The sequence below is a fragment of the Argentina silus genome (genome assembly GCF_951799395.1).
Source record: "Argentina silus genome assembly, chromosome: 1".
Lineage (NCBI taxonomy): Eukaryota > Metazoa > Chordata > Actinopteri > Argentiniformes > Argentinidae > Argentina > Argentina silus.
In genome coordinates, this window is record NC_139655.1 from 2,989,794 (window position 1) to 3,014,793 (window position 25,000).

The window sequence follows — 25,000 nt, forward strand, 5'->3', positions numbered from 1 at the left end:
GTAGTGGATTTAGAGGAAAGCCCTGAAGGGATTTAGTAATGCATTACCACAGATGAAGAGCTTGCTGCCCAATCTGTGTTCATTAAACTGGATTGATTCATCCGGACTGAAATGGGAGGGAAGCTTTTCTCTGCTCTCTACTGAGGGTCCTGTGGGACTGAGAAATGACTGTGGATGCTAAGCAGGGGTCAGCGGCTGCTGTACTGTCACTTGTGTTACTAGAGAGAAGGGTAATGTGGAGAGTAGGCTTCTGAGTGACCATGATGAATCCCTCCAATGAAATATACAGTATGATCTGTGGCTGTCAGTCAAATGAGGGACCCTGACATCAGAAGACAGAGCAGAAGAAACTAGGCAGCCATTTTGGATCTCAGCTGCTTTTTGTTTATCCAGACTGCTCCAGTTTCACCTCTGGTCGTTCACTGTAATGAAGTAGGGCTGAAAACCTGGGTAGAGCTGTTTGCCTGTGTATGTTTTCTCCTTCTCTCTTTGTCCACATAATAAACCAATTTGTTTTCTCCTCTACGCTGTAATATAATCTATGCCATTTAGCCGATGCTTTTATCAAAAGCGACTTACATTGCAGTGAGTGCATACATTTTTCAGTGTATATGGTCCCAGCAGGAATCAAACCCACAACCAAACCTAAGCGTTGTTAGCACCATGCTCTACCAACTGAGCCCCAGAGGACCACACTGTGATGCAGAAGAATTCACTGTATAAAAGTGTATAAAAGAGCAGTCTAATTGCCGTACCCACCACGGAGCGGAGTGAGAACATGCCAGTTTTAATTGCTAACTTGAGAGAAAAGTACCCTGGCTCAGATACTTCAGATACTCTTGGCAGGAGGGAGGCCATTGTTGAAACATGATTGCGGGCTGTACATCTGAGATCTGAGATTGTTGCGTAATAGCACGCTGTAACTCTATTTCCTGTTTAAGTGGGAGCTCTTTATCTCTCTAACTACTCCTGTTCTGAGTCATAACTGAACAGATTGAAAACAGAACAGATTGAAATCTCTGTTTCCCTTTCTTTCTTTCTTTCTTTCTTTCTCTCCCTCTCTCTCTCTCTCTCTCTCTCTCTCTCTCTCTCTCTCTCTCTCTCTCTCTCTCTCTCTCTCTCTCTACTTCTCTATATGTCAGGGGGTAGAGAGGTAGCCAGGCTATGCTGTGCCAACTAGTGATGCTGGTGAAATGTGATTGACTCAATGTCAGTGTGTAAAACTGACACAGTAAAGGGGGGGATGCATTGACAAGCAGTATCAGGCAAAGGAATGGTCAGCCAAGTCTCTGTCTCAGTAGCCATACTGTAACCATACTGTCTAACGGTGTGCCTAACCCTAACCCTAACCCTAACCCTAACCCTAACCCTAGACCTTTATACATGATGAGTACCAACCTGCCCTTTAGCGCTTTAATGAACAGACCGTTGCGGTCTTCCTCTCTCTGTCAAGATGCAATGCATACAGAAGAAGGTGCATTCACAATGCTCTCTATCTCCCTCTCTTCCTCCCTCTCTCTCTGTCTCTCTCTCTCTCTCTCTCTCTCTCTCTCTCTCTCTCTCTCCCTCTCTTCCCCCCCCCCCTCTTTCTCTCTCTCTCTCTCTCTCTCTCTCTCTCTCCCTTTCTCTCTGTGCCTTAGGTGAAGTACAAGGAGGGCTATGAGAAGTCGAAGGGTCAGAGTCTGTTTGTCCCTGATGCTGAGTTTCAACACTCCAAGAACATCAGTGCCATCATCTCGGAGGTGTGTGTGTGTGTGTGTGTGTGTGTGTGTGTGTGTGTGTGTGTGTGTGTGTGTGTGTGTGTGTGTGTGTGTGTGTGTTGGCATCATCAGCACAGCCGTCACCCCCTGATCCAAAATGGCTGCCTAGCTTCCCCACTAGCTCCTTGGCTCACCTCAGACACACACATTCTTCAGTGCTGAGCTGTGTCATACAGGGGTACTGCTATGCCGCCTGTCAGCCCTGTGGTAGAGAGGTTCCGTCTTGGTGTTTGTTGTCTCCCTGGATGGTTGTCCTGGTGATTGTCAGCAGGCTGCCCAGGCACTTTTTGAATGCCTTCCACCACTGTCGAGGCATGCATGAATTAACTAAAAAAAAGTGCCCACACCCACACACATACACACGCGCACACACACGCACACACACACACACACGCACACACGCACACACGCTCACTCACACACACACACACACACACACACACACACACACACACACACACACACAAACAAACACAAAAGAAGTTCACCACTTCAGTTGAACTGAGAAGACAGTTCAACATTTCCCTCCCTTCTGGTAGAGAGAGCGAGGGAGAAATACAGTGAGAACACTTCACCCTGCCACAGGGCAGTAGAGCAGTTGACTGAACAAAACACACATCAATATTTAACACTAACACTATACCTGAGGCCCTCCTCTCACTGGCCTAATGAACGCCCACACACACACACACACACACACACACACACACACACACACACACACACACACACACACACACACACACACACACACTAACATGATATTTTAGACATGCCCTGGCCATAACAGTGTTCGTAACAGAAGTTCTTCTATCTCTGGCAATATACTTCACCCAAAGCCATGAATCATATTATCTTCTGTTGCTACTGTACACCTCTTCCTCCAAGTCTTTCAGTGTTTTTTAAAGGTTTCATAGCCACCTCTTAAATCTCCTATACCGTACGTCTTTAAGACATGTCATGGGAACCTAGATAATGGTTGCACTTGCCATTGTCATTTAAAGTAATTTACAGTTAAATTACGGTATGTTTTGTGTTTGTTCTGTTGTCTTTGGGTTTTTAATTATTATTATGATTTATTTATTTTTGTGGGGCAGGCCCACTCTTACATTTTTCATCCTTATTGGATAGAGACAGTGGAGAGAAACAGGAAGGTAAGGAGGAGAGGGTATGTCACCAGGGCACAGGTTGCCATGCCGACATGGGCATCTGTGTGCCCTGCAGGCCGTGGTGCTAGACCACTAGACCACCCCAGGCCACCTCTTGGGATTTTCAGTGACTTGATTGTTTTGTTTTCATTTCTGTTCTACTTCAGTCCAAGTATAAAGAAGAGGGGAAGAAGGAGGCTTCCGTATCTCTCTATGCTCTGTTACCTGACACCATGGAGACTCAACATGCCAGAGAGGCTTCTCAGCTACAGAGTGAGGTAACTAGATGATGCTAGTTATCATGGCATTTGAGTAGCCTCTGTAGAAAAAAAAGACTCTCAACAGACAGGGAGTACCCAAACAAACACATAAGGCAGCATGTAAGATGCAAAAAAGTGCTTTACTGTCCTAAACAGCATAGCTATGGTAGCTACAGTACCATGACTTGACCTGTCTAAATGAAGGTTGAATTTATGAATAAGATCAGTCACTCTGGCACAGCTGAACAGTTGATTGACATGGAAGTGTGTGTGCAGATCAAGTACAAGGGCAGTGTGAAGACAGAGATCTCCACTTCTCTCTACTCTCTGCTGCCAGAGACCACAGAGACCCAGTTTGTCAAGGCTGTGACTGAACTGCAGAGTGAGGTGAGAGGTTTAACATAATCCTGGTTAATAAATGTTAAACAATGTGATGTTTCTAAAGTGTGACCCAACCGCTGACTTTAGATAAAGAAGAGGTTTCTGTAAAATTGAACAAATGGCGTCGCTAGCATAGAATTCAGACCACTTGACTTGTTCCTTCTACAGAACAAATACAAAGAGGAAGGGAAGAAGGAGATTTCCAACTGTCTGTACTCCCTGCTTCCAGAGACCTTGGAGACCCAGCACGCTAAAGAAGCCACTGAGCTACAGAGTGAGGTACAATAACCGAGCCTGACACACAAACACTGTAAACACATCCTGTTTTTTTTGTTTTTTTAAATATGTTTTTAGGGCATTTTTTCTTTATTGGGATAGAGACAGTAGAGATTGACAGGAAGGATGGGAGAGAGAGGAGGGATGACATGCAAGATAGGTTGAGGGTCAGAATCAAACCAGGAACCTTGCAATTACATTAGTGTGCTGCGCTACTAAGCGCCCCCTAAACACATCCTGTTAATGAGAAAATGAATGAAATTAACCAAATGGCCTCAGATGGTTCCAGAGTGAGGTATGTGTCACTATCATCTACCGTCATCGTCAGCATGATCTTCATACCTACCAGTCGGACCTCATACTGTGCTGCAGCATCAGGAGACCACTGTCAACACTTAATACACATACATACAGCACCAGTCAAAAGTTTGGACACACCTTGCCAAGGATGTGCAAAGCTGTCATCACACTCACCAACATGCTGCTATTGACTTTCATATGGACCTTACCGCTGCTGTTTATTGGATAATTTGCACTATGGACGGATATATATTGTACTTACTGTATTTTGCACTGCCTACTAGCACCTACTGTTGGTAGTAGCTATTGTTAATTAATTGTTGTATTTGTATTTATATTGTGAATTTTGTTTGTGTATTTTTGCGTTTAGTGATTGTATGTTGTGTGTGACATTGTTGAGGCCCTGTGCAAATCAAGCATCTCACTGCTCTGCTCTGGCAACGAACCCAGTTTGACTTTGACGACTCGGTGCTCTGTGTTTCAGACCAAGTACAAGGAGGCAGGGAAGAGGAGGGTCTCCATCTCTCTCTACTCCCAGCTGCCAGAGACCCTGGAGACCCAGCATGCTAAAGGGGCCACTGAGCTGCAGAGTGAGGTATGCTAAGCTAGAAAGACTGTTTATTGGCCATGGAATCAATTCTTTGGAATTGGAATGTGGTAGTTTTTGCTACCCCCCCCCCCCCCACACACACCCCCCCGAGACAACACACACGCACTGCACACCCCCCCTCCGAGACAACGCACGTGCACACCCCCAAGGGAGAGCAGATCTCTGGGCTCTGGGCACAGGGTCAGCCATAATCAGTTAGCCTGATACATACACAGTAGCGTTGTCCATGCTGTCAATGAAGACATTAAGAATTAAGAAAATAAAATGTAACCCAATTTTACTTTTCCCTTTTTAGCTTAAATATAAAGGTGCGAGTAAAGGTGCCATGACCTCCCTCTACTCCCAACTCCCTGAGACCACGGAGATGGCCTTTGCCAGAGAGATGACTGAGATGCAGAGTGAGGTATTTTTTTTAATATATTTTTAGGGCATTTCTGCTTTATTGGGATAGAGATAGTAGAGATTGACAGGAAGGATGGGTGAGAGAGAGGAGGGATGACATGCAGGGTATGTCGATGGCCGGAATCGAACCAGGGACCTCGCGATGATATGGTATGCGCCTTAGTGTGCTACGCCACTGAACGCCCCAGAGTGAGGTATTTACCATGTGTGAACACAGCTGTGGTTCCACTGAAAACAGATGATAACTTGGATCATTTAGCTTGATAAAGCCCTAATACCTCATTTACAAAATTACATGGACATGAATCATGTATAAGGGAAGTCATGCGTGGGTTTTTATTCACATTCAGAACAAGTACAAAGAGAGCGGGAGGAGGAACACCTCCAGCTGCATTTACTCTCAGCTGCCAGAAACCACACAGACCCAGTTCGCCAAAGCAGTTTCAGAACTCCAGAGTGAGGTACTGTATGAACTGAACAGTACTGTAGATACAGTAGATGCCAGAGCCACATACTGTATCCATGGCTCTAATAGGCATACGGTATATGACATTTGATGCACAAACACAAACATCAAAAGCAGATGTTGAATCAGTTCTCTGATTTCTGAATGTTGTGTATTCGTTTTTTTGATCTGTCCATTGCTGTTCTTCACTCCATCAGACTAAGTACAAGGAGGCTGGAAGGAAAGAGGTGTCCAACTGTCTCTACTCTCTCCTCCCTGAGACTCTGGAGACCCAGCATGCCAAGGAGGCTGCAGAGATCCTCAGTGAGGTAGCTATTTCCAACACTGACAACAGTGAAACATTACAACAGAAAAAAACCCCGAAATGACTGTGTGATGGATGAAGATAAAGATTCACAGGATCCAATCCTGAAATGTTGTCCAATCCTGTAGTTTTTTTGCATAGTGACACATATTCTGTTTCCATGTTGTACTGTAGATCAAATATAAGGAGGATGGGAAGAAGGAGATCTCCACAAGCCTTTACTCTCTGCTGCCGGAGACAACAGAGACTCAGTTTGCTAGAGAGATCTCAGACCTGCAGAGTGAGGTTAGACACACACACACACGCACACACACACACACACACACACACACACACACACACACACACACACACACACACACACGTCTAACTGTACAGCGGATGATGACTCATACAGTATGAGTCACTGCTAGCTGATGAGAGGAAGTTGAAGTTTAGGGAATAGTTTTCGGTTGGCTGAATTCCAAATTGACCCCAAGGCCCTACTCCCTGGCCATTCCTGTAGATAATATATGTATAAGAGGATTGGATAGGTTTTGGCAATACTATGTGGTAGGTTGGGTGGATATTATTTTCCAATTTGTTAACGTCTATCCAATCATTTCGGATGTACAGGAGTGCCCAAGGTGGTAGGTAGGGGCTAGGGGTTGATTTTGAGATTCGGCATCAAAAAAACTCATCAACTCAGCATCATAAAACCCTTCCGGCGTGTGTCTGCTCCTCCAGTGGAAGTACAAAGAGGGCCTGAAGCAGATCTCCACCAGCTTGTACCACCAGCTGCCTGAGACCACCGAGACTCAGCTGGCTAAACAGATGTCTGAGATGCAGAGTGAGGTAGACATACACTCAAACGCAATCTGCATCGTCATCAGAAGTCATAGTCAGCCAGTGATGTACTGTAAAGAGTTCTGTTATTGTTGTTGTTGTTGTTGTGTTGTAGACCAAATACAAGGAGGCAGGGAAGAAGGGGGTGTCCAGCAGCCTGTACTCTCTGCTTCCAGACACCAAGGAGATCCAGCATGCTAAAGAGGCCACCCAGCTGCTGAGTGAGGTAACTGGATAGCATTGCCACAAAGGTTAATATCCACACGCTCTGTCATAAAGACTCTTGCAAATACCGTTTTCTTATTGTCTTTTGGCTGATGAGACATGTCTTTACTCCAGATGTATGCACCAGTAGCCTACTATGGTCCTCTGTGGCTCAGTTGGTAGAGCATGGCGCTAACAACGCTCAGGTTGTGGGTGTGTTTCCCGCTGGGACCACATATACTGAAAAATGTATGCACTCATTGCAATGTAAGTCGCTTTGGATAAAAGCGTCAGCTAAATGGCATATATATACACCCACACTATGATTCACACACTCCCCTTGGAGTCTGGTTCCTTTCAAGGTTTCTTCCTCTGAGGGAGTTTTTCCTTGCTACTGTGCCCTATATTTTTCCTTGGCTTACTCGTGAGAGTCTATGATTTGGTGTTAGATCATATTGTTTGTATTGTATTTACTGTTTACATTGTTTTGTATTGTTTTTGTTGTGAAGCACTTTGTGACATTTGTCTGTATGTAAAAAGTGCTATAAAAATAAACTTGATTGAGTGATTGATATTAACAGTGTTGTGTTACTTACATCCTGTGCAATACGCCTCATTCTATGTTTTTTGGGGGGTTTTTCCAGGTCAAATATAAAGAGAGCGGGAAGAAGGAAATATCCAGTTCTCTCTACTCTCAGCTGCCAGAGACCACAGAGATCCAGTTTGCCAGAGAGATGACAGAGATGCAGAGTGAGGTGACTGGGACACTCTCATATCTTTTGTTTCGCTGTTGAAAGGCTCTATGCCGGCTATGGATACGTTCAGCAGCAGATGGAGGACAGAAAAGGAAGGTGTAGCCGAAGCAGGGCTGCTGTTGAGGCTGTCAACTTAAGCTGCCACATTCATCCCAATGTCTTTCTTTCTCTAGAACAAGTACAAAGAGGACGGTAAGAAGAGCATCTCTACGTGTGTGTACTCCCAGCTACCAGAGACCACAGAGACACAGTTTGTCAAGGCTGTCTCTGAACTGCAGAGTGAGGTGAGAGGAATGGTGCAGCATCCAGTGGTGTAAAACCAAGAAAAAGTATTTGTATGCTTCCCCCCCGTTTCAAACAAGCGTCTCTCTATGTAAATCTTCCTGAACTGCTTATAGGGGAAGATATAGCTGATTATGATGATGAATACGGTCTTCTGTGGCTCAGTTGGTAAAGCACGGCGCTAACAACGCTTAGGTTGGGGGTTTGATTCCTGCTGGGACCATATACACCGAAAAATGTATGCACTCACTGCAATGTTGCTTTGGAAAAAAGCGTCAGCTAAATGGCACATATTATTATTATATGAACTGAGTTGATGAATCTGTTGATGTCTCAATTCAGATGAGGTACAAGGAGGCAGGAAAGAAGGGAGTTTCTAGTTCACTTTATTCCACGCTGCCTGAGACCCTGGACACCCAGCACGCTAAAGAGGCTTCCCAGCTACAGAGTGAGGTAACTCTTTTCAAGAGAGACCTGGAGACTGTATGTACAATATACACTGTAGAAGCCAATAGTACAGTACCAGTCAAAAGTTTGGACACACCTTCTCATTCAATGGTTTTTCTTTCTTTATTTTTTATTATTTTCTACATTGTAGATTAATATTGAAGACATCAAAACTATGAAGGAACACATATGGAATTATGTAGTAAACAAAAAAGTGTTAAACAAACCAGAATATGTTTTATATTTTAGGTTCTTCAAAGTAGCCACCTTGTGCTTTGATGACAGCTTTGCACACTCTTGGCACGGTGTGTCCAAACTTTTGACTGGTACTGTACATACTGTAGGTAAACTGCACTTTCTCTTCTGTGTGTCTCTCTTCATGTCCAGATCAAGTACAAGGAGGGTCTGAAGAAGGACATCTCCCCCAGTCTTTACTCCCTGATGCCAGAGACACAGCAAACTCAGTTTGTGAAGCAGCAGTCGGAGATGCACAGTGAGGTAAAGGTTGTAGAGGGAGTTGAGTCTGCCTGTTGAAGTGTTTACAGAATGTTCATTCTGGCAGAATAACTGGGGAAGATCGAAATTCATTACAGGAGGAGAGTATTTCTCTCAAAGGATTGTGTTTTCAGCACAATCTCAGAAAGAGCATGAATATTTTGCCTTCAGAATAAGATGTCTTTAGATTTGTGGGTCTGTGCTTGGAATAATTTTTTTTCGCCATATCCAGTTTATCAGTGATTTCAAAAGGTGTATTTCTTTTGTGGGAAGCAACAAACACATACCACATCTGACTAAGCTTTGCTGTTGTGTTAGGGAATGCTGTGTCCATCCATCCTTGATTCATATAAGCTCTCTACCGTGTATCTCTGTTTCAACTTTACTAGTTGAAGTATAAAGAGGATGGGAAGAAGGAGATCTCCACAAATCTCTACGCTCTTCTTCCAGTGACGCTGGAGACCCAGCATGCTAAAGACGCCTCTGAGCTACAGAGTGAGGTAAGACACAGACACAGACACAGATGCACACGCACACACACACACACACACACACACACACACACACGTCTAACTGTACAGTGGAGGATGACAGTATGAGTCACTGCTTGCCTGTAAGACACAGAAAAAAAAAGGAGCTATGTTAGAAAGACTTTTCTTCAGATAATTTAGTCTACTGCAGCTACAACAGAGTTTGGTTTGTTGTTGTTTATCAGGCAAAGTACAAACAGGCAGGAAAGAAGCAGGTTTCCAGCTCCCTCTACTCCACCCTGCCAGAGACCCTGGAGACCCAGCACGCTAAAGAAGCTTCCCAGCTACAGAGTGAGGTAAGAATGAAAATCAGTTATGCAGTGTCGAGGAAACTCCACCACATTATCTACAGCTACTGATCAACACAGATCTACAGTTTGGGTGAGGTGTTTACAATTGTGAGTTGGAATTCTCACACGAGCCACAATGCTAAACATATGTTTACGTATATTATTTGGCCAACAAAATACCTGTATTTAAAAAAAAAAAAAAAATATTTAAGATAAGATACAGAACAGCTTTGTCTGTTTCCACATGAATGTGCTTTGCGTCATAAGCCAGCCCAGACGTACGGTACAAGCTTCATCATATAACATACAGAACAAGATAGGGCACTTCATACGTTTAAAAGTCTGCTAAAGTTGTACATTCTCTGTTTCTCAGATCAGGTACAAAGGCGTTGGGAAGAGTGGCATCTCATGCTCGGCGTACTCTCAACTCCCGGAAACCAAGGAGACACAGTTTGCCCGCGAAATCACCGAGATGCAGAGCGTGGTGAGACATCAATATTAACGCTAATGGGAACGTTCATTTTTATCACTACTTAGACGGGGTTTTTTTTATGAATACTTGACATTTTGTACCCAGGGAGGCATGAATTCATTATGTTATTTGTGGAAGCACGGTATTCAGTTAATGGCAAAAATGTCATTTATAGATTAATTTCATTTCTTTTTTTTTCTTCTCCTACTCCTCTTGTAGACCAAGTACAGAGAGAGCGGAAGGAAGAGTATATCCCAGAGCATTTACTCTCAGCTGGCAGAGACCGCTGAGACCCAGTTTATCAAGAACGTGTCTGAGCTTCAGAGTGAGGTGAGCAGAGCAGCCTGTAAGATCAAAGTGTCTGGAATTGACCAAACAAACCACTGAGTAGCAGAAAGGTACAACGTTTAAATGCTACTATTGACACTATTAAAATGTTCATAGTACTTAAGTACAGTGGAACCTCGAGATACGAATGCCCCAATATACAAATGTTATGAGTGATATGAGTTACGAATTGAAATTCCGTAGAATTTGTGCTCTGAGATACGAATGAAAATTTGAGATACGAATCCTTTTTTTTCGCGAGAAGTGGCAGCCGCCTGCACACAAACCCTTTTTTTTTTTTTTTATTTGAGATACAAATGTTTTGACTTACGAAGGAAGTCTCGGAACGGATTAAATTCGTATCTCGAGGTTCCACTGTAATTGCATTGTAAGGGAGTTGAGCAGTTTTTTGTCATTAGACAATGGTAACTATTTTCATCGATGCTTCTATGTGTCAGGCCAAGTACAAGAAGGCCGGGAGGCAGAAGACTAGCAGTCTCTATTCTGTGATGCCAGAGACCTTGGATACACAGCACGCTAAGCAGGCCTCCCAGCTACAGAGTGAGGTACTTACTGTCCCCCACACACACATACACACACACACACACACACACACACACACACACACACACACACACACACACACACACACACACACACACTCAGACCACCCCTCTTTATAAATAATATAGAATCTCTATTACCTCTATGAAAGAGTAACCTGACAAAGGCCAATCCAGTCAAAACATTGCAACAATTGCAATCTGTGAAGTACTTTGAGCTGCAGTGTACCGTACGAAAGGTGCTGACAAATAAAGCTTATTAATAGGTTTTAAATACGGTATGTTGTTTGTGACTTTGCTTCCTCTTTTCCAGATCAAATACAAGGAAGGAGTGAAGAAGGAGATGTCCAGCTCTCTGTACTCTCTCCTCCCTGAGACACTGGAGACTCAGTTAGCCAAGGAGATGTCTGGCATGCAGAGCCAGGTACAGTGACATCACCACGGTAACAGTGGTGTTTGTATATGTTGTACCGAAAATGTTATATCCCAACGGGAGCTAAATTATGTATCAGCAGTTAAACACTGTATCATGTGATATTGTGTAGACATCCCAGCGCCAGTGTGCTCTATGAATACTGTAGTAGGAGTGCTGAAACCACCCCAATTTGCTCTGTAAGCACCATTTCATGTATTAACTTGGCAGATTGTGTATTAAATATGGATGTTTTTCTGTGTAGGTGGAAATACACAAATACACAAAACCTTCATTATGACGCATTCTGTGTTGTAGGTGAAGTACAGAGAGGGGGGGAAGAAGGAGGTATCCTCTAGTCTCTACTCTGTGCTTCCTGAAACAGCCGATATGCAGTTCGCCAAACAGATGTCGGAAATACAGAGTGAGGTACAGCATGTTAAACAGTTACCACCACCATTAGACAGACAATTATTCTAGTTAAAGGCCCACATTTGTCATTTTTACGGGTTTTTTCTGTTATATGACATTCTGGTGCCCTTTCCACACATTTTATTGAGAATTGCTGCAAGCTATATCTGGCGTTACTTTCCTAAATAGCTCTGTGAATGACTAATGTCACCGCTCGGCGTGTGTGTGTGTGTGTGTGTGCGTGTGTGTGTGTGTGTGTGTGTGTGTTCATTCTAACTTTAGCACAGTTTCTTTCCTCTGTACCAAAAGTGATGTGCTCAACATTTTTTGCATAATTTTCTTTCTGTACTTTATTGTCTGCAGTTAAAGTACAAAAGAGACAACCAGGAACTCTCCAGTTGCTTGTACGCACTAATGCCTGAAACCATGGAGACCCAGTTTGCTAAAGAAATGTCTCAATGCCATAGTGAGGTGAGTCTCCCAGTGTTGCCGTCAGTGATGTCCTGTCCTGTATGACGTCTCTGGTTGTTCAAGGTTTCTTTATAATCACCAAGGGGACATTAGTTTTGCAGCCAGGGTTCACAAAGACAGAATACAAAAAGGGCAACATCACGACAACATCAACACAATAAATCGCAGAGCTAGTACAGAGAAATGGAAATTCATACCAAGTACAAAAAGTGCAAGTGTGCAGAATGTGCAGGGGTGAGCATAACGCTACAGCTTTTGGCACTGATTCGTACACTGCAACAAATGTAATCAACATTTCATCCAGTTTAGGACTGAGGTATGTTTTCTCTCTATTGTGACGTGTGGGTGCGTATGCGTGTGCGTATGCGTGTGTGTGTGTGTGTGGGTGTGCGTGTGTGTGTGTGTGTGGGTACGTGTGCGTGTGTGTGTGGGTACGTGTGCGTGCGTGTGTGTGTGTTTGTGTGTGTGTGTGTGTGTGTCTACGGCAGGCCAAGTACAAGGAAGCAGGAAAGCAGCAGGCCTCCACCTCTCTTTATTCCAAGCTACCAGAGACGCTGGAGACTCAGCATGCTAAAGAGGCGTCTGAGCTACAGAGCGATGTGAGTCACACACACACACACACACACACACACACACACACACACACAGATTAGAATATTTTAATGGCTTAAGCTCTATAAATTTGGATTGATTTGTTTACGACTAGTTCTGTTTTTATCTTTTTTCAGAAAAAGTATAAAGAAGTAGGGAAGAAGGAGACCGCGTCGTCTCTGTACTCGCAGCTCCCAGACACAGCAGAGATACAGTTTGCGAGAGAGCTCACAGAACTGCAGAGCGAGGTACTGTGGCCTCAGTTCTTCAAGTTATGTAATTGGACGTCGTCTCTCATAACTGTCTCATTTAAACCAAAGAAATCCTTATCATCAGGGTTCCGTGTGACCCGTGGGTATAATACCTTTTCATGTCCTTCAGAACAAGTACAAAGAAGGCGGGAAGAAGACTCAGTCGAGGTCCGTGTACTCTCAGCTACCAGAGACCAAGGAGACCCAGTTTGTGAAGGCTGTCTCTGAACTGCAGAGTGGGGTGAGAGATAATAGTCTGAGAAAACATGTCTTTATGGTGGCGCATACCACATAATCCCAAGGTTCCTGGGTTCGATTCCGACCCTCGACACGTCTTGCATGTCATTCTCCTCTCTCTCCCATCCTTCCTGTCAATCTCTACTGTCTCTATCCCAATAAAAGCAGAAATGCTCTAAAAACATATTTTACAAAATAAAGAAAATGTCTTTGTAAGGTCATATTTTGAGTGCAGCAATGTTGAAATACAGCATACCTGTTTGATTGATAGAGTTAACCTCCTGTCAAATGTGTGTTTCAGACTAAGTACAAGGAGGCAGGGAAGAAGCAGGTTTCCAGCTCCCTCTACTCCACCCTGCCAGAGACCCTGGAGACCCAGCACGCTAAAGAAGCTTCCCAGCTACAGAGTGAGGTACTGTTAAGATGTAGGATGTAGGATTGATCGAACCCACTAGGGGATGTAGGAACCCCTGCAGGATGTAGGACTGTAGAATGTAGGATTGTAGGATGTAGGACTGTAGAATGTTGGATTGTAGAATGTAGCATTGTAGGATGTAGGATTGTAGGATGTAGGATTGTAGGATGTAGGATTGTAGAATGTAGGATTGTAGAATGTAGGATTGTAGGATGTAGGATTGTAGAATGTAGGACAGTAGGATGTAGGACTGTAGAATGTTGGATTGTAGAATGTAGGACAGTAGGATGTAGGACTGTAGAATGTTGGATTGTAGAATGTAGGATTGTAGAATGTTGGATTGTAGGATGTAGGATTGTAGGATGTAGGATTGTAGAATGTAGGATTGTAGAATGTAGGATTGTCAGATGTAGGACTGTAGAATGTTGGATTGTAGGATGTAGGACAGTAGGATGTAGGACTGTAGAATGTTGGATTGTAGGATTGTAGAATGTTGGATTGTAGCATGTAGGATTGTAGAATGTAGGATGTAGGATTGTAGGATGTTGGATTGTAGGATTGTAGGATGTAGGATTGTAGGATGTAGGATGCCATTTTACCAAAATATTATACACAATACATACCATACACTGTTAGGATTATATATTAGTTACACAAATTCATAACAGAAAGTATTATACTGATATGTTATGTATTCACCTCAACAACATTTGGCAGCTTTTCCCACTGGGGTCTTGTGTTGCTGCATATGATTCACATTCTGTCTGTAATTAAAATGGTGTTATTTTCCTCCATTTTCTCTAGCTGAAATACAAGGAGGGTGGCAGGAAGGATGTGTCCTGCTCTCTGTACTCCCAGCTCCCAAAGACGACAGAGACTCAGCTCGCAAAAGAGCACTGTGGAATGTACAGCGACGTAAGGCTTCATGATGGCATTTGTCATAATAATATGTCATTGGAAAAGTACATTTTCTTTTAATTAGAGATTATTACGTCTTCAGGTGAAATACAAAGAGGACAGTAAAAAAGAGGGCTCCAGAAATCTCTACTCTCTGCTACCAGAAACAGCAGAAACCCAGTTTGCCAAGCAGCAGTCTGAACTCTACAGCAAGGTAAAGTCACCATAGGCGTTCTGGTGTGCGTGTGGGCGTGCGTGTGGGGTTGCGTGCGGGGGTGCGTGCGTGCAAGTGTGTGTACAGTTGTACCGGTTCAATTACATTATTTGCTTGTTATTATTTGTCAACACTTTCCTCTCTTTTACAGTCCAAGTACAAGCAAGACACCCAGGAACTGTCCAGTTGCTTGTACGCACTGCTGCCTGAAACCATGGAGACCCAGTTTGTTAAAGAAATGGCTCAGTGCCATAGTGAGGTGGGTCTTCCGCGGTTGCTCTTCTGTGTGACATCAAACCAAGACTTGAAAGTGTTTGAGGTGTGTCTCATTTAGTCTGGAGTTGGGACTTCAGGCTCTATTTCATTGGTTTCCGTACACCATTGGTTTCCTTAAACCAGATCAAGTGCAGCTCAGGTAATGTGAAAGTATTTGACCCAGGTCTGCGACACTCCAGTAGTCTCACTCACACCCTTGCCACAACTTGGATACACTGAATGTTTCCTCTGTCTGTTCTCTGAAAAAGATTCCCCATTTAGACCAGCCGTTCCATTGAAAGGCATGCCTCTCTCACCCTCTCTTTCTTTCCTTCAGTACTTGATAAGATAGAGAATGTGTACTGCAGGGGAATGCTTATTGAGACCCCTTCTATTTCTATCTCTAAGCTATGGAGCACATCATAGACATTTGACACAGATGCCAAAGTTCTTTCCATTTTTCAGTCTTTTAAGTCTTTCAGTTGTATGTTTAGCTATATTTAGCCATTTATGTTTCTCATATTGGTTGTGTTTTAGTCTAAATACAAGGAGGCAGGGAAGAAGGAGGCTTCCAGTTCTCTCTACTCCACACTACCAGAGACTAAGGAGACCCAGCACGCAAAAGAGGCTTCTCAGCTGCTGAGTGAGGTAACTGGATGTGTTACCAACTGTTCAACTTTGTAGATTTTTGTAAGTCTCCCCAGGCCTCAGGGTCGCATTCCTGAGCAGTTTTGTTCCTCTCCATTTGCTCAATTTGTAATGATAACCTAATCCACACAGTGTGTAATTGATTCCTATGCAAATCAGAGACCCTATGAAAACAAAGATATTAATTCCAAAATTACATAACACAGGACTCAATTCAACTTATTGAGTGATTTATTGATGACATTTTAGCATTTTAGCTAATTTTAGTGTCATAGCGAAGGTTCTGGATATTTATGAACATGAGGTATTTCTGTATTCAATTTGAATAAATTTACTGAAATTTCTAAAAACCTGTTTTCACTTCGTCATTCTGGGGTATTGTGTGTGGATTGATGGCAAATTATTTTAATTCAATCCATTTTAAATAAGAGTCTATAACACAATAAAATGTGGTAAAAGTGAAGGGGTCTGAATACTTTCCAAAGGCACTGTATGTATAACCTCTTACATGTTGATATATTGTAACATTTCCTAAACACATAGTTAGTGTATATTTAAAATATATAAAAAGTTAAATATATTTAAAGTTAATGCCGGGTTAGTGATGTGGGCTGTGGACTTATCTAGTGTTTATCTCTGTTCCAGAACAAATACAAAGAGAGTGGGAAGAAGGCCATGTCCTGCAGCCTGTACTCTCAGCTCCCCCACACTGCAGAGACCCAGCTGGCTGCCAAACTCTCAGACCTGCAGAGTGAGGTATGATGCCCCTCACTTCCTCTGTTAACTAGTAACACCTCTCTATCACACACAGCCTCTGGTTAACTAGTAACACCCCTCTCACACACACACACACACACACACACACACACACACACACACACACACACACACTCACACACTGCCTCTGGTTAACTAGTAATACCTCACTCACACACAGCCTCTGGTAACACTAAAGAGTGGTTCCCAGGAGTGCTGAACACCACCATAACAAATCAGGGTAGAGGACACCCCCATACAGTAACTGTTATAAATAGTAACTTTGGTTCAGCCCTTACACACCCAGCAATCAATATGTAATTTTGTAACAATCATGACTGTCTAAATCCAGATGTTTAACTGGATATGACTGTATTTCCTCTTCTGCTTTTCAGAACAAGTACAAAGAGGATGGCAAGAAGAGCATCTCTACGTGTGTGTACTCCCAGCTAGCAGAGACCACAGAGACACAGTTTGTCAAGGCTGTCTCTGAAATGCAGAGTGAAGTGAGGGGACTTATGTTTTGTTTTGTTAGCTTGTTTGTTTTTTGTTTTTGCTCGGCTCATGTTTATTAGCACAGAACAGAAAAGTGCCTGGAATTATATTTATTATATATATTATATTTTCAACCATTGAATTACCAACTGTAGGCTGCACAGTATGTCATTATGAAACCTAAGTGTTGTTTGTTTGTTCTCAATGCTTGGCCCCTCTGTCGATATTGACAAGGAAGTTAATAGTAACCTTTGTGTTCCAGACCAAATATAAGGAAGCAGGGAAGAAGGAGACATCCAGCTCTCTCTACGCTCGGTTACCTGAGACCCTGGAGACCCAGCATGCTAAAGAAGCCTACGAGCTACAGAGTGAGGTAGAATAACCAACATGCTCATCTTTTTCTAGACAGCTTTTTGTTGATTGTTTGGCAAATTCGACCAGTGATATTTGACTGTACAAATGCAACCCTCAAGCTTGTGGTTTACGAACTCTCTCCTGCTTGAAGATTTCCCATCAAAAGAATATTGTATTAGTTCAGTTTTTCATCAAATCTCAAATGCCATTGATCTCGGTCAGGTTTCATTGATGTTGAAACATGCACTCACCCTTCTCCTCCAGAAAAAGTACAAGGAGGAAGGGAAAAAGGAGATCTCTACCTCCCTCTACTCCCAGCTTCCCGACACCACAGAGATCCAGTTTGCTAAAACAGTGACAGAGCTGCAGAGTGAGGTGAGGGGATATCATTCCAAACAATAATATAGAATGATAGATAGATACTAAACCATGGTAGATAGATAAGGAATTAATTAAACTGCTTTCCTGCTTCATCAGCTGTCCTCTGACAAGTCCAATGCCCCAATTCCATCAATTATACATAAGGGTGAACCACACTGTGGGTTCCCTTGGAATGTTCACCCTGTATTGGAGGTGTTAGTGACAGACCACACAAACTGTTCTCTCTATGTTGCCGCTGAATATTGACACAGACCTCTAGCCGTCCTGAAATTACAACGTAAACATTCTCAGTGAGAACCCCATCCAGTTTGCCCTTATCCACAATTGATGGAATTTGGGTCTAAGTGTGGCTGTGATCTGTGTCTAACAGAACAAATACAAGCAAAAAGGCAAACAGGAGATCTCCACCAGTATCTTCTCACAGCTGCCAGAGACGAAGGAGATGGTGTTTGCCAAACAGATATCAGAACTACAGAGCGAGGTAGAATCTGTGTGTGTGTGTCTGTCTGTTTGTCTGTGTCTGTCTGTCTGTCTGTCTGTCTGTCTGTCTGTCTGTCTGTCTGTCTGTCTGTCTGTGGGTGTGGGTGGGTGGGTGGGTTGGTTTTCATATAATATGCATAGTATACAGTGCATTTGGAAAGTATTCAGACCAATTAATTTTTTTCCCGCATCAATCTACACACAATACCCCATAATGACAAAGCCAAAACAGGATTTTAGAAATGTTTGCTAATTTATTAAAAATAAAAAACTGAAATATCACATTTAGGGGGAGAAGGGTCATCATCAGGGAGGTGACCAAGAACCCAGTGGTCACTCTGACAGAGCTCCATAGTTCCTCTGTGGAGTTGGGAGAACCTTCCAGAAGGACAACCATCTCTGCAGCACTCCACTAATCAGCCTTTATGCTAGAGTGGTCAGACGGAGGCCATAAAACTTAGTAAAAAGCACATGACAACCTGCTTGGCAAAAGGCGCCTAAAGGACTCTCAGACCATGAGAAACAAGATTCTATGGTCTGATGAAACCAAGATTGAACTCTATGGCCTGAATGCCAAGCGTCACGTCTGGAGGAAACCAGGCACCGCTCATCACCTGGCCAATATCATCCCAACGTGAAGCATGGTGGTGACAGCATCATGCTGTGGGGATGTTTTTCAGTGGCAGGGACTGGGAGACTAGTCAGGATCGTGGGAAAGATGAACGGAGCAAAGTACAGAGAGATCCTTGATGAAAATCTTCTCCAGAGCGCTCAGGACCTCAGACTGGGGCGAAGGTTCACCTTCCAACAGGACAACGACCCTAAGCACACAGCCAAGACAACGCAGGAGTGGCTTCGGGACAAGTCTCTGAATGACCTTGAGTGGTCCAGCCAGAGTCCGGACTTGAACCCGATCGAACATCTCTGGAGAGACCTGAAAATAGCTGTGCACCAACACTCTCCATCCAACCTGACAGAGCTTGAGAGGATCTGCAGAGAAGAATGGGAGAAACTCCCCAAATACAGGTGTGCCAAGCTTGTAGCGTCATACCCAAGAAAACTTGAGGCTGTAATCGCTGCCAAAGGTGCTTCAACAAAGTACTGAGTAAAGGGTCTGAATATTTATGTAAATGTGATATTTCAGTTTTTTATTTTTAATAAATTAGCAAACATTTCTAAAAACCTGTTTTGGCTTTGTCATTATGGGGTATTGTGTGTACATTGATGAGGGGGGAAAAAACAATTTTAGAATAAGGCTGTAACGTAACAACATGTGGAAAAAGTTAAGGGGTCTGAATACTTTCCGAATGCACTGTATTTTCATGTGTTTCTTTCCCCCAAAATAACTCCTGTTGGGTTATCCTTTGTGTCTTTCAGCAAAAGTACAAAAAAGACACCCAGGAACTGTCCAGTTGCTTGTACGCACTGCTGCCGGAAACCATGGAGACCCAGTTTGTTAAAGAAATGGCTCAGTGCCATAGTGAGGTGGGTCTTCCACGGTTGCTCTTCTGTGCGACATCAAACCAGACTTGAAAGTGTTTGAGGTGTGTCTCATTTAGTCTGGAGTTGGGACTTCAGGCTCTATTTCATTGGTTTCCTTATACCATTATACCAGGCAAACTAGATCAAGTGCAGCTCAGGCAATGTGAAAGTATTTGACCCAGGTCTGCGATACTCCAGTAGTCTCACTCACACCCTTGCCACTTGAATGTTTCCTCTGTCTGTTCTCTCAAAAAGATTCCCCATTTAGACCAGCCGTTCCATTGAAAGGCATGCCTCTCTCACCCTCTCTTTCCTTCAGTACTTGATAAGATAGAGAATGTGTACTGCAGGGGAATGCTTATTGAGACCCCTTCTATTTCTATCTCTAAGCTATGGAGCATATTATAGAAATTTGACACAGATGCCAAAGTTCTTTACATTTTTCAGTCTTTCAAGTTTTTCAGTTGTATGTTTAGCTATATTTAGCCATTTATGTTTCTCATATTGGTTGTGTTTTAGTCTAAATACAAGGAGGCAGGGAAGAAGGAGGCTTCCAGTTCTCTCTACTCCACACTACCAGAGACTAAGGAGACCCAGCACGCAAAAGAGGCTTCTCAGCTGCTGAGTGAGGTAACTGGATGTGTTACCAACTGACAGGACAGTTTTAGTCAAATAAGCTAAAATGTAGACATTAACTCTGGGAGCTAACATGAGTCCTCAGGTCTCAGGCAAGGTTGCTACATGTATGTATAACCTCTTACATGTTGATGTATTGTAACATTTCCTCAACACATAGTTAGTGTGTTAAACAACACAAACAAAATAAACAAATGTATTTTAAGTTAATGCCGGGTTAGTGATGTGGGCTGTGGACTTATCTAGTGTTTATCTCTGTTCCAGAACAAATACAAAGAGAGTGGGAAGAAGGCCATGTCCTGCAGCCTGTACTCTCAGCTCCCCCACACTGCAGAGACCCAGCTGGCTGCCAAACTCTCAGACCTGCAGAGTGAGGTATGATGCCCCTCACTGCCTCTGTTAACTAGTAACACCTCTCTATCACACACAGCCTCTGGTTAACAAGTAACACCTCTCTATCACACACACACACACACACACACACACACACACACACACTCACACACTGCCTCTGGTTAACTAGTAACTAGTAACACCCCTCACACACACACACACACACACACACACACACACACACACACAGCCTCAGGTTGGATGGGGATCGTCGGTGCACAGCTATTTTCAGGTCTCTCCAGAGATGTTCGATCCGGTTCAAGTCCGGACTCTGGCTGGACCACTCAAGGTCATTCAGAGACTTGTCCCGAAGACACTCCTGCGTTGTCTTGGCTGTGTGCTTAGGGTCGTTGTCCTGTTGGAAGGTGAACCTTCGCCCCAGTTTGAGGTCCTGAGCAGGTTTTCATCAAGGATCTCTCTGTACTTTGCTCCGTTCATCTTTCCCTCGATCCTGACTAGTCTCCCAGTACCTGCCGCTGAAAAACATCCCCACAGCATGATGCTGCCACCACCATGCTTCACCGTAGGGACGGTATTGGCCAGGTGATGAGCGGTGCCTGGTTTCCTTCAGATGTGACACTTGGCATTCAGGTCATAGAGTTCAATCTTGGTTTCATCAGACCATAGAATCTTGTTTCTCATGGTCTGAGAGTCCTTTAGGTGCCTTTTGGCAAACTCCAAGCGGGTTGTCATGTGCTTTTTACTGAGGTTTATGGCCTCTGTCTGACCACTCTACCATAAAGGCCTGATTGGTGGAGTGCTGCAGAGATGATTGTCCTTCTGGAAGGTTCTCCCATCTTCACAGAGGAACTTTGGAGCACTGTCAGAGTGACCATTGGGTTCTTGGTCACCTCCCTGACGATGGCCCTTCTCCCACTATTGCTCAGTTTGGCCAGGTGGCCAGCTCTAGGAAGAGCCTTGGTGGTTCCAAACTTTTTCCATTTAAGAATGATGGAGGCTACTGTGTTCTTGGGGACCTTCAATACTGCATTTTTGTTGTACCCTTCCCCAGATCTGTGCCTCGACACAATCCTGTCTCAGGGGTCTATGGATAATTCCTTCGACCTCATGGCCTGGTTTTTGCTCTGACATGCACTGTCAACTGTGGGACCTTATATAGACAGGTGTGTGCCGTTCCAAATCATGTCCAATCAATTGACATTTACCACAGGCGGACTCCAATCAAGTCGTAGAAACATCTCAAGGATGATCATAACATAACATAACAAAATGTGAAAAAGTTAAGGGGTCTGAATACTTTCTGAATGCACGGTAAGACACACCCAGCAGTCAATATGTAATTTTGTAACATATTCAACAGATCATGACTGTCTAAATCCAGATGTTTAATTGGATATGACTCTGATGTATTTCCTCTTCTGCTTTTCAGAACAAGTACAAAGAGGATGGCAAGAAGAGCATCTCTACGTGTGTGTACTCCCAGCTAGCAGAGACCACAGAGACACAGTTTGTCAAGGCTGTCTCTGAAATGCAGAGTGAAGTGAGGGGACTTATGTTTTGTTTTGTTAGCTTGTTTGTTTGTTTGTTTTTGCTCGGCTCATGTTTATTAGCACAGAACAGAAAAGTGCCTGGAATTATATTTATTATATATATTATATTTTCAACCATTGAATTACCAACTGTAGGCTGCACAGTATGTCATTATGAAACCTCAATGTAGTTTGTTTGTTCTCAATGCTTGGCCACTCTGTCGATATTGACAAGGAAGTTAATAGTAACCTTTGTGTTCCAGACCAAATATAAGGAAGCAGGGAAGAAGGAGACGTCCAGCTCTCTCTACTCTCGGTTACCTGAGACCCTGGAGACCCAGCATGCTAAAGAAGCCTACGAGCTACAGAGTGAGGTAGAATAACCAACGTGCTCCTCTTTTTCTAGACAGCTTTTTGTTGATTGGTTGGCAAATTCAACCAGTGATATTTGACTATACAAATGCAACCCTCAAGCTTGTGATTCACGAACCCTCCCCTGCTCAAAAGAACGTTGTATTAGTTTCGTTTTTCATCAAATATCAAATGTCATCGATCTCGGGTCAGGTTTCATTGATGTTGAAACATGCACTCACCCTTCTCCTCCAGAAAAAGTACAAGGAGGAAGGGAAAAAGGAGATCTCTACCTCCCTCTACTCCCAGCTTCCCGACACCACAGAGATCCAGTTTGCTAAAACAGTGACAGAGCTGCAGAGTGAGGTGAGGGGATATCATTCCAAACAATAATATAGAATGATAGATAGATACTAAACCATGGTAGATAGATAAGGAATTAATTAAACTGCTTTCCTGCTTCATCAGCTGTCCTCTGACAAGTCCAATGCCCCAATTCCATCAATTATACATAAGGGTGAACCACACTGTGGGTTCCCTTGGAATGTTCACCCTGTATTGGAGGTGTTAGTGACAGACCACACAAACTGTTCTCTCTATGTTGCCGCTGAATATTGACACAGACCTCTAGCCGTCCTGAAATTACAACGTAAACATTCTCAGTGAGAACCCCATCCAGTTTGCCCTTATCCACAATTGATGGAATTTGGGTCTAAGTGTGGCTGTGATCTGTGTCTAACAGAACAAATACAAGCAAAAAGGCAAACAGGAGATCTCCACCAGTATCTTCTCACAGCTGCCAGAGACGAAGGAGATGGTGTTTGCCAAACAGATATCAGAACTACAGAGCGAGGTAGAATCTGTGTGTGTGTGTGTGTGTGTGTGTGTGTGTGTGTGTGTGTGTGTGTGTGTGTGTGTGTGTGCATTTTCAAATAATATGCACAGTATATTTTCATGTGTTTTTTTCCCCCAAAATAACTCCTGTTGGGTTATCCTTTGTGTCTTTCAGCAAAAGTACAAAAAAGACACCCAGGAACTGTCCAGTTGCTTGTACGCACTACTGCCTGAAACCATGGAGACCCAGTTTGTTAAAGAAATGGCTCAGTGTCATAGTGAGGTGGGGCTCCCGGTGTTGCTCTCAATGATGTCACACCCTGTATGATGTCTCTGGTTGTTCTACTAACTATGTGATGATACAGCTTCGCTCACAATTCTGTTAACAGTTGACTTATTATCAGAAATGTTCTATTTATAAGATCTGGAGCTAAAATATTTTAACCCAAAATAACTGGCATATTGTCGTTGTTATTTTCAGAGCAAGTATAAGGCGGCAGGTAAGAAGGAGATGGCCAACTCTCTGTACTCCCAGATGCCCCAGACCAGTGAGATCCAGCACGCTAAGGAACAGTCCCAGCTCTACAGTGAGGTGTGTGTGTCTGTGTGTGTGTGTGTATGTCTGTGTCTGTGTCTGTGTCTGTGTCTGTGTCTGTGTCTGTGTGAGTGTGAGTGTGAGTGTCTGTGTGTCTGTGTGTTATACTATTATATTATACTATACAAGATATACTATGCATTCTCTTTGGGAAAATACTAAGTCAATCATGTACCCTAAATCTCTCCCTCTTCTCGCTTTATTCATGTTTTTAAACATAGTTGAGTAACTTTTATTATTTATGTATTACTTTCTCATTCCAGAAAAGCTACAAAGAGGGTTCTAAGAAGGATGCAGGGACCTCTCTGTACTCCCAGATGCCCCAGACTATTGAGACAGTATTCGCCAAAGAGGTGTCAAAGCACCAGAGTGATGTAAGCATTCAGACCTCTCTCTCTCTCTCTCTCTCACACACACACACACACACACACACACACACACACACACACACACACCCTCTCTGCCTCTCTCTCTCTCTCTCTCTCTCTCTCACTTACTCTCTCTCTCTCTCTCTCTCTCTCTTTCACACTCTCACATACACACACACACACACACACACACACACACACACACACACACACCCTCTCTGCCTTCAGCACTAATGGATTGGGCAGGAGAGTGGGTATCAGGGTGCCCACTCAGGCGTGAGCATTGAAAACAGCTGTGGTGCGGTCGGTCCCCTGCAGGCAGAGCCACTGACCCAGACCATCCAACCCCCAACTAACTCCGTCTCATGTCTCCTGTCTCCTGCCCCAGTCTGGTCTCTGCCTCGGTCTGTGTCTGTGTCTGTGTCTGAGCAGCACTTAGCTAACTGGAGCATGCCTATCTGTCTCTGCTTTCTGGCTTCTCCATTG

At 43.6% G+C, this 25,000-nt stretch overlaps 2 protein-coding genes across 3 annotated transcripts in view; both read left to right on the forward strand.

Annotated features, from left to right (window-relative positions):
- Nucleotides 1-25,000, forward strand: part of nebl (nebulette) — a 68,425-nt gene that overhangs the window by 29,107 nt on the left and 14,318 nt on the right. The window lies entirely within an intron of this gene.
- The window catches only part of LOC310809923 (uncharacterized protein), a gene marked incomplete at its 3' end in the record, with an annotated part of 17,698 nt that continues 10,957 nt past the window's right edge, over nt 18,260-25,000 (forward strand). The window contains exons 1-11 of the mRNA XM_083677444.1: nt 18,260-18,366; nt 19,743-19,850; nt 20,367-20,477; nt 20,748-20,858; nt 22,267-22,377; nt 22,630-22,740; nt 22,973-23,083; nt 23,460-23,570; nt 23,727-23,834; nt 24,033-24,143; nt 24,410-24,520. Coding sequence (XP_083533570.1) covers nt 18,328-18,366; nt 19,743-19,850; nt 20,367-20,477; nt 20,748-20,858; nt 22,267-22,377; nt 22,630-22,740; nt 22,973-23,083; nt 23,460-23,570; nt 23,727-23,834; nt 24,033-24,143; nt 24,410-24,520 — 1,143 coding nt within the window. The 5' untranslated portion in view covers nt 18,260-18,327. The remainder of the gene's footprint in view (nt 18,367-19,742; nt 19,851-20,366; nt 20,478-20,747; nt 20,859-22,266; nt 22,378-22,629; nt 22,741-22,972; nt 23,084-23,459; nt 23,571-23,726; nt 23,835-24,032; nt 24,144-24,409; nt 24,521-25,000) is intronic.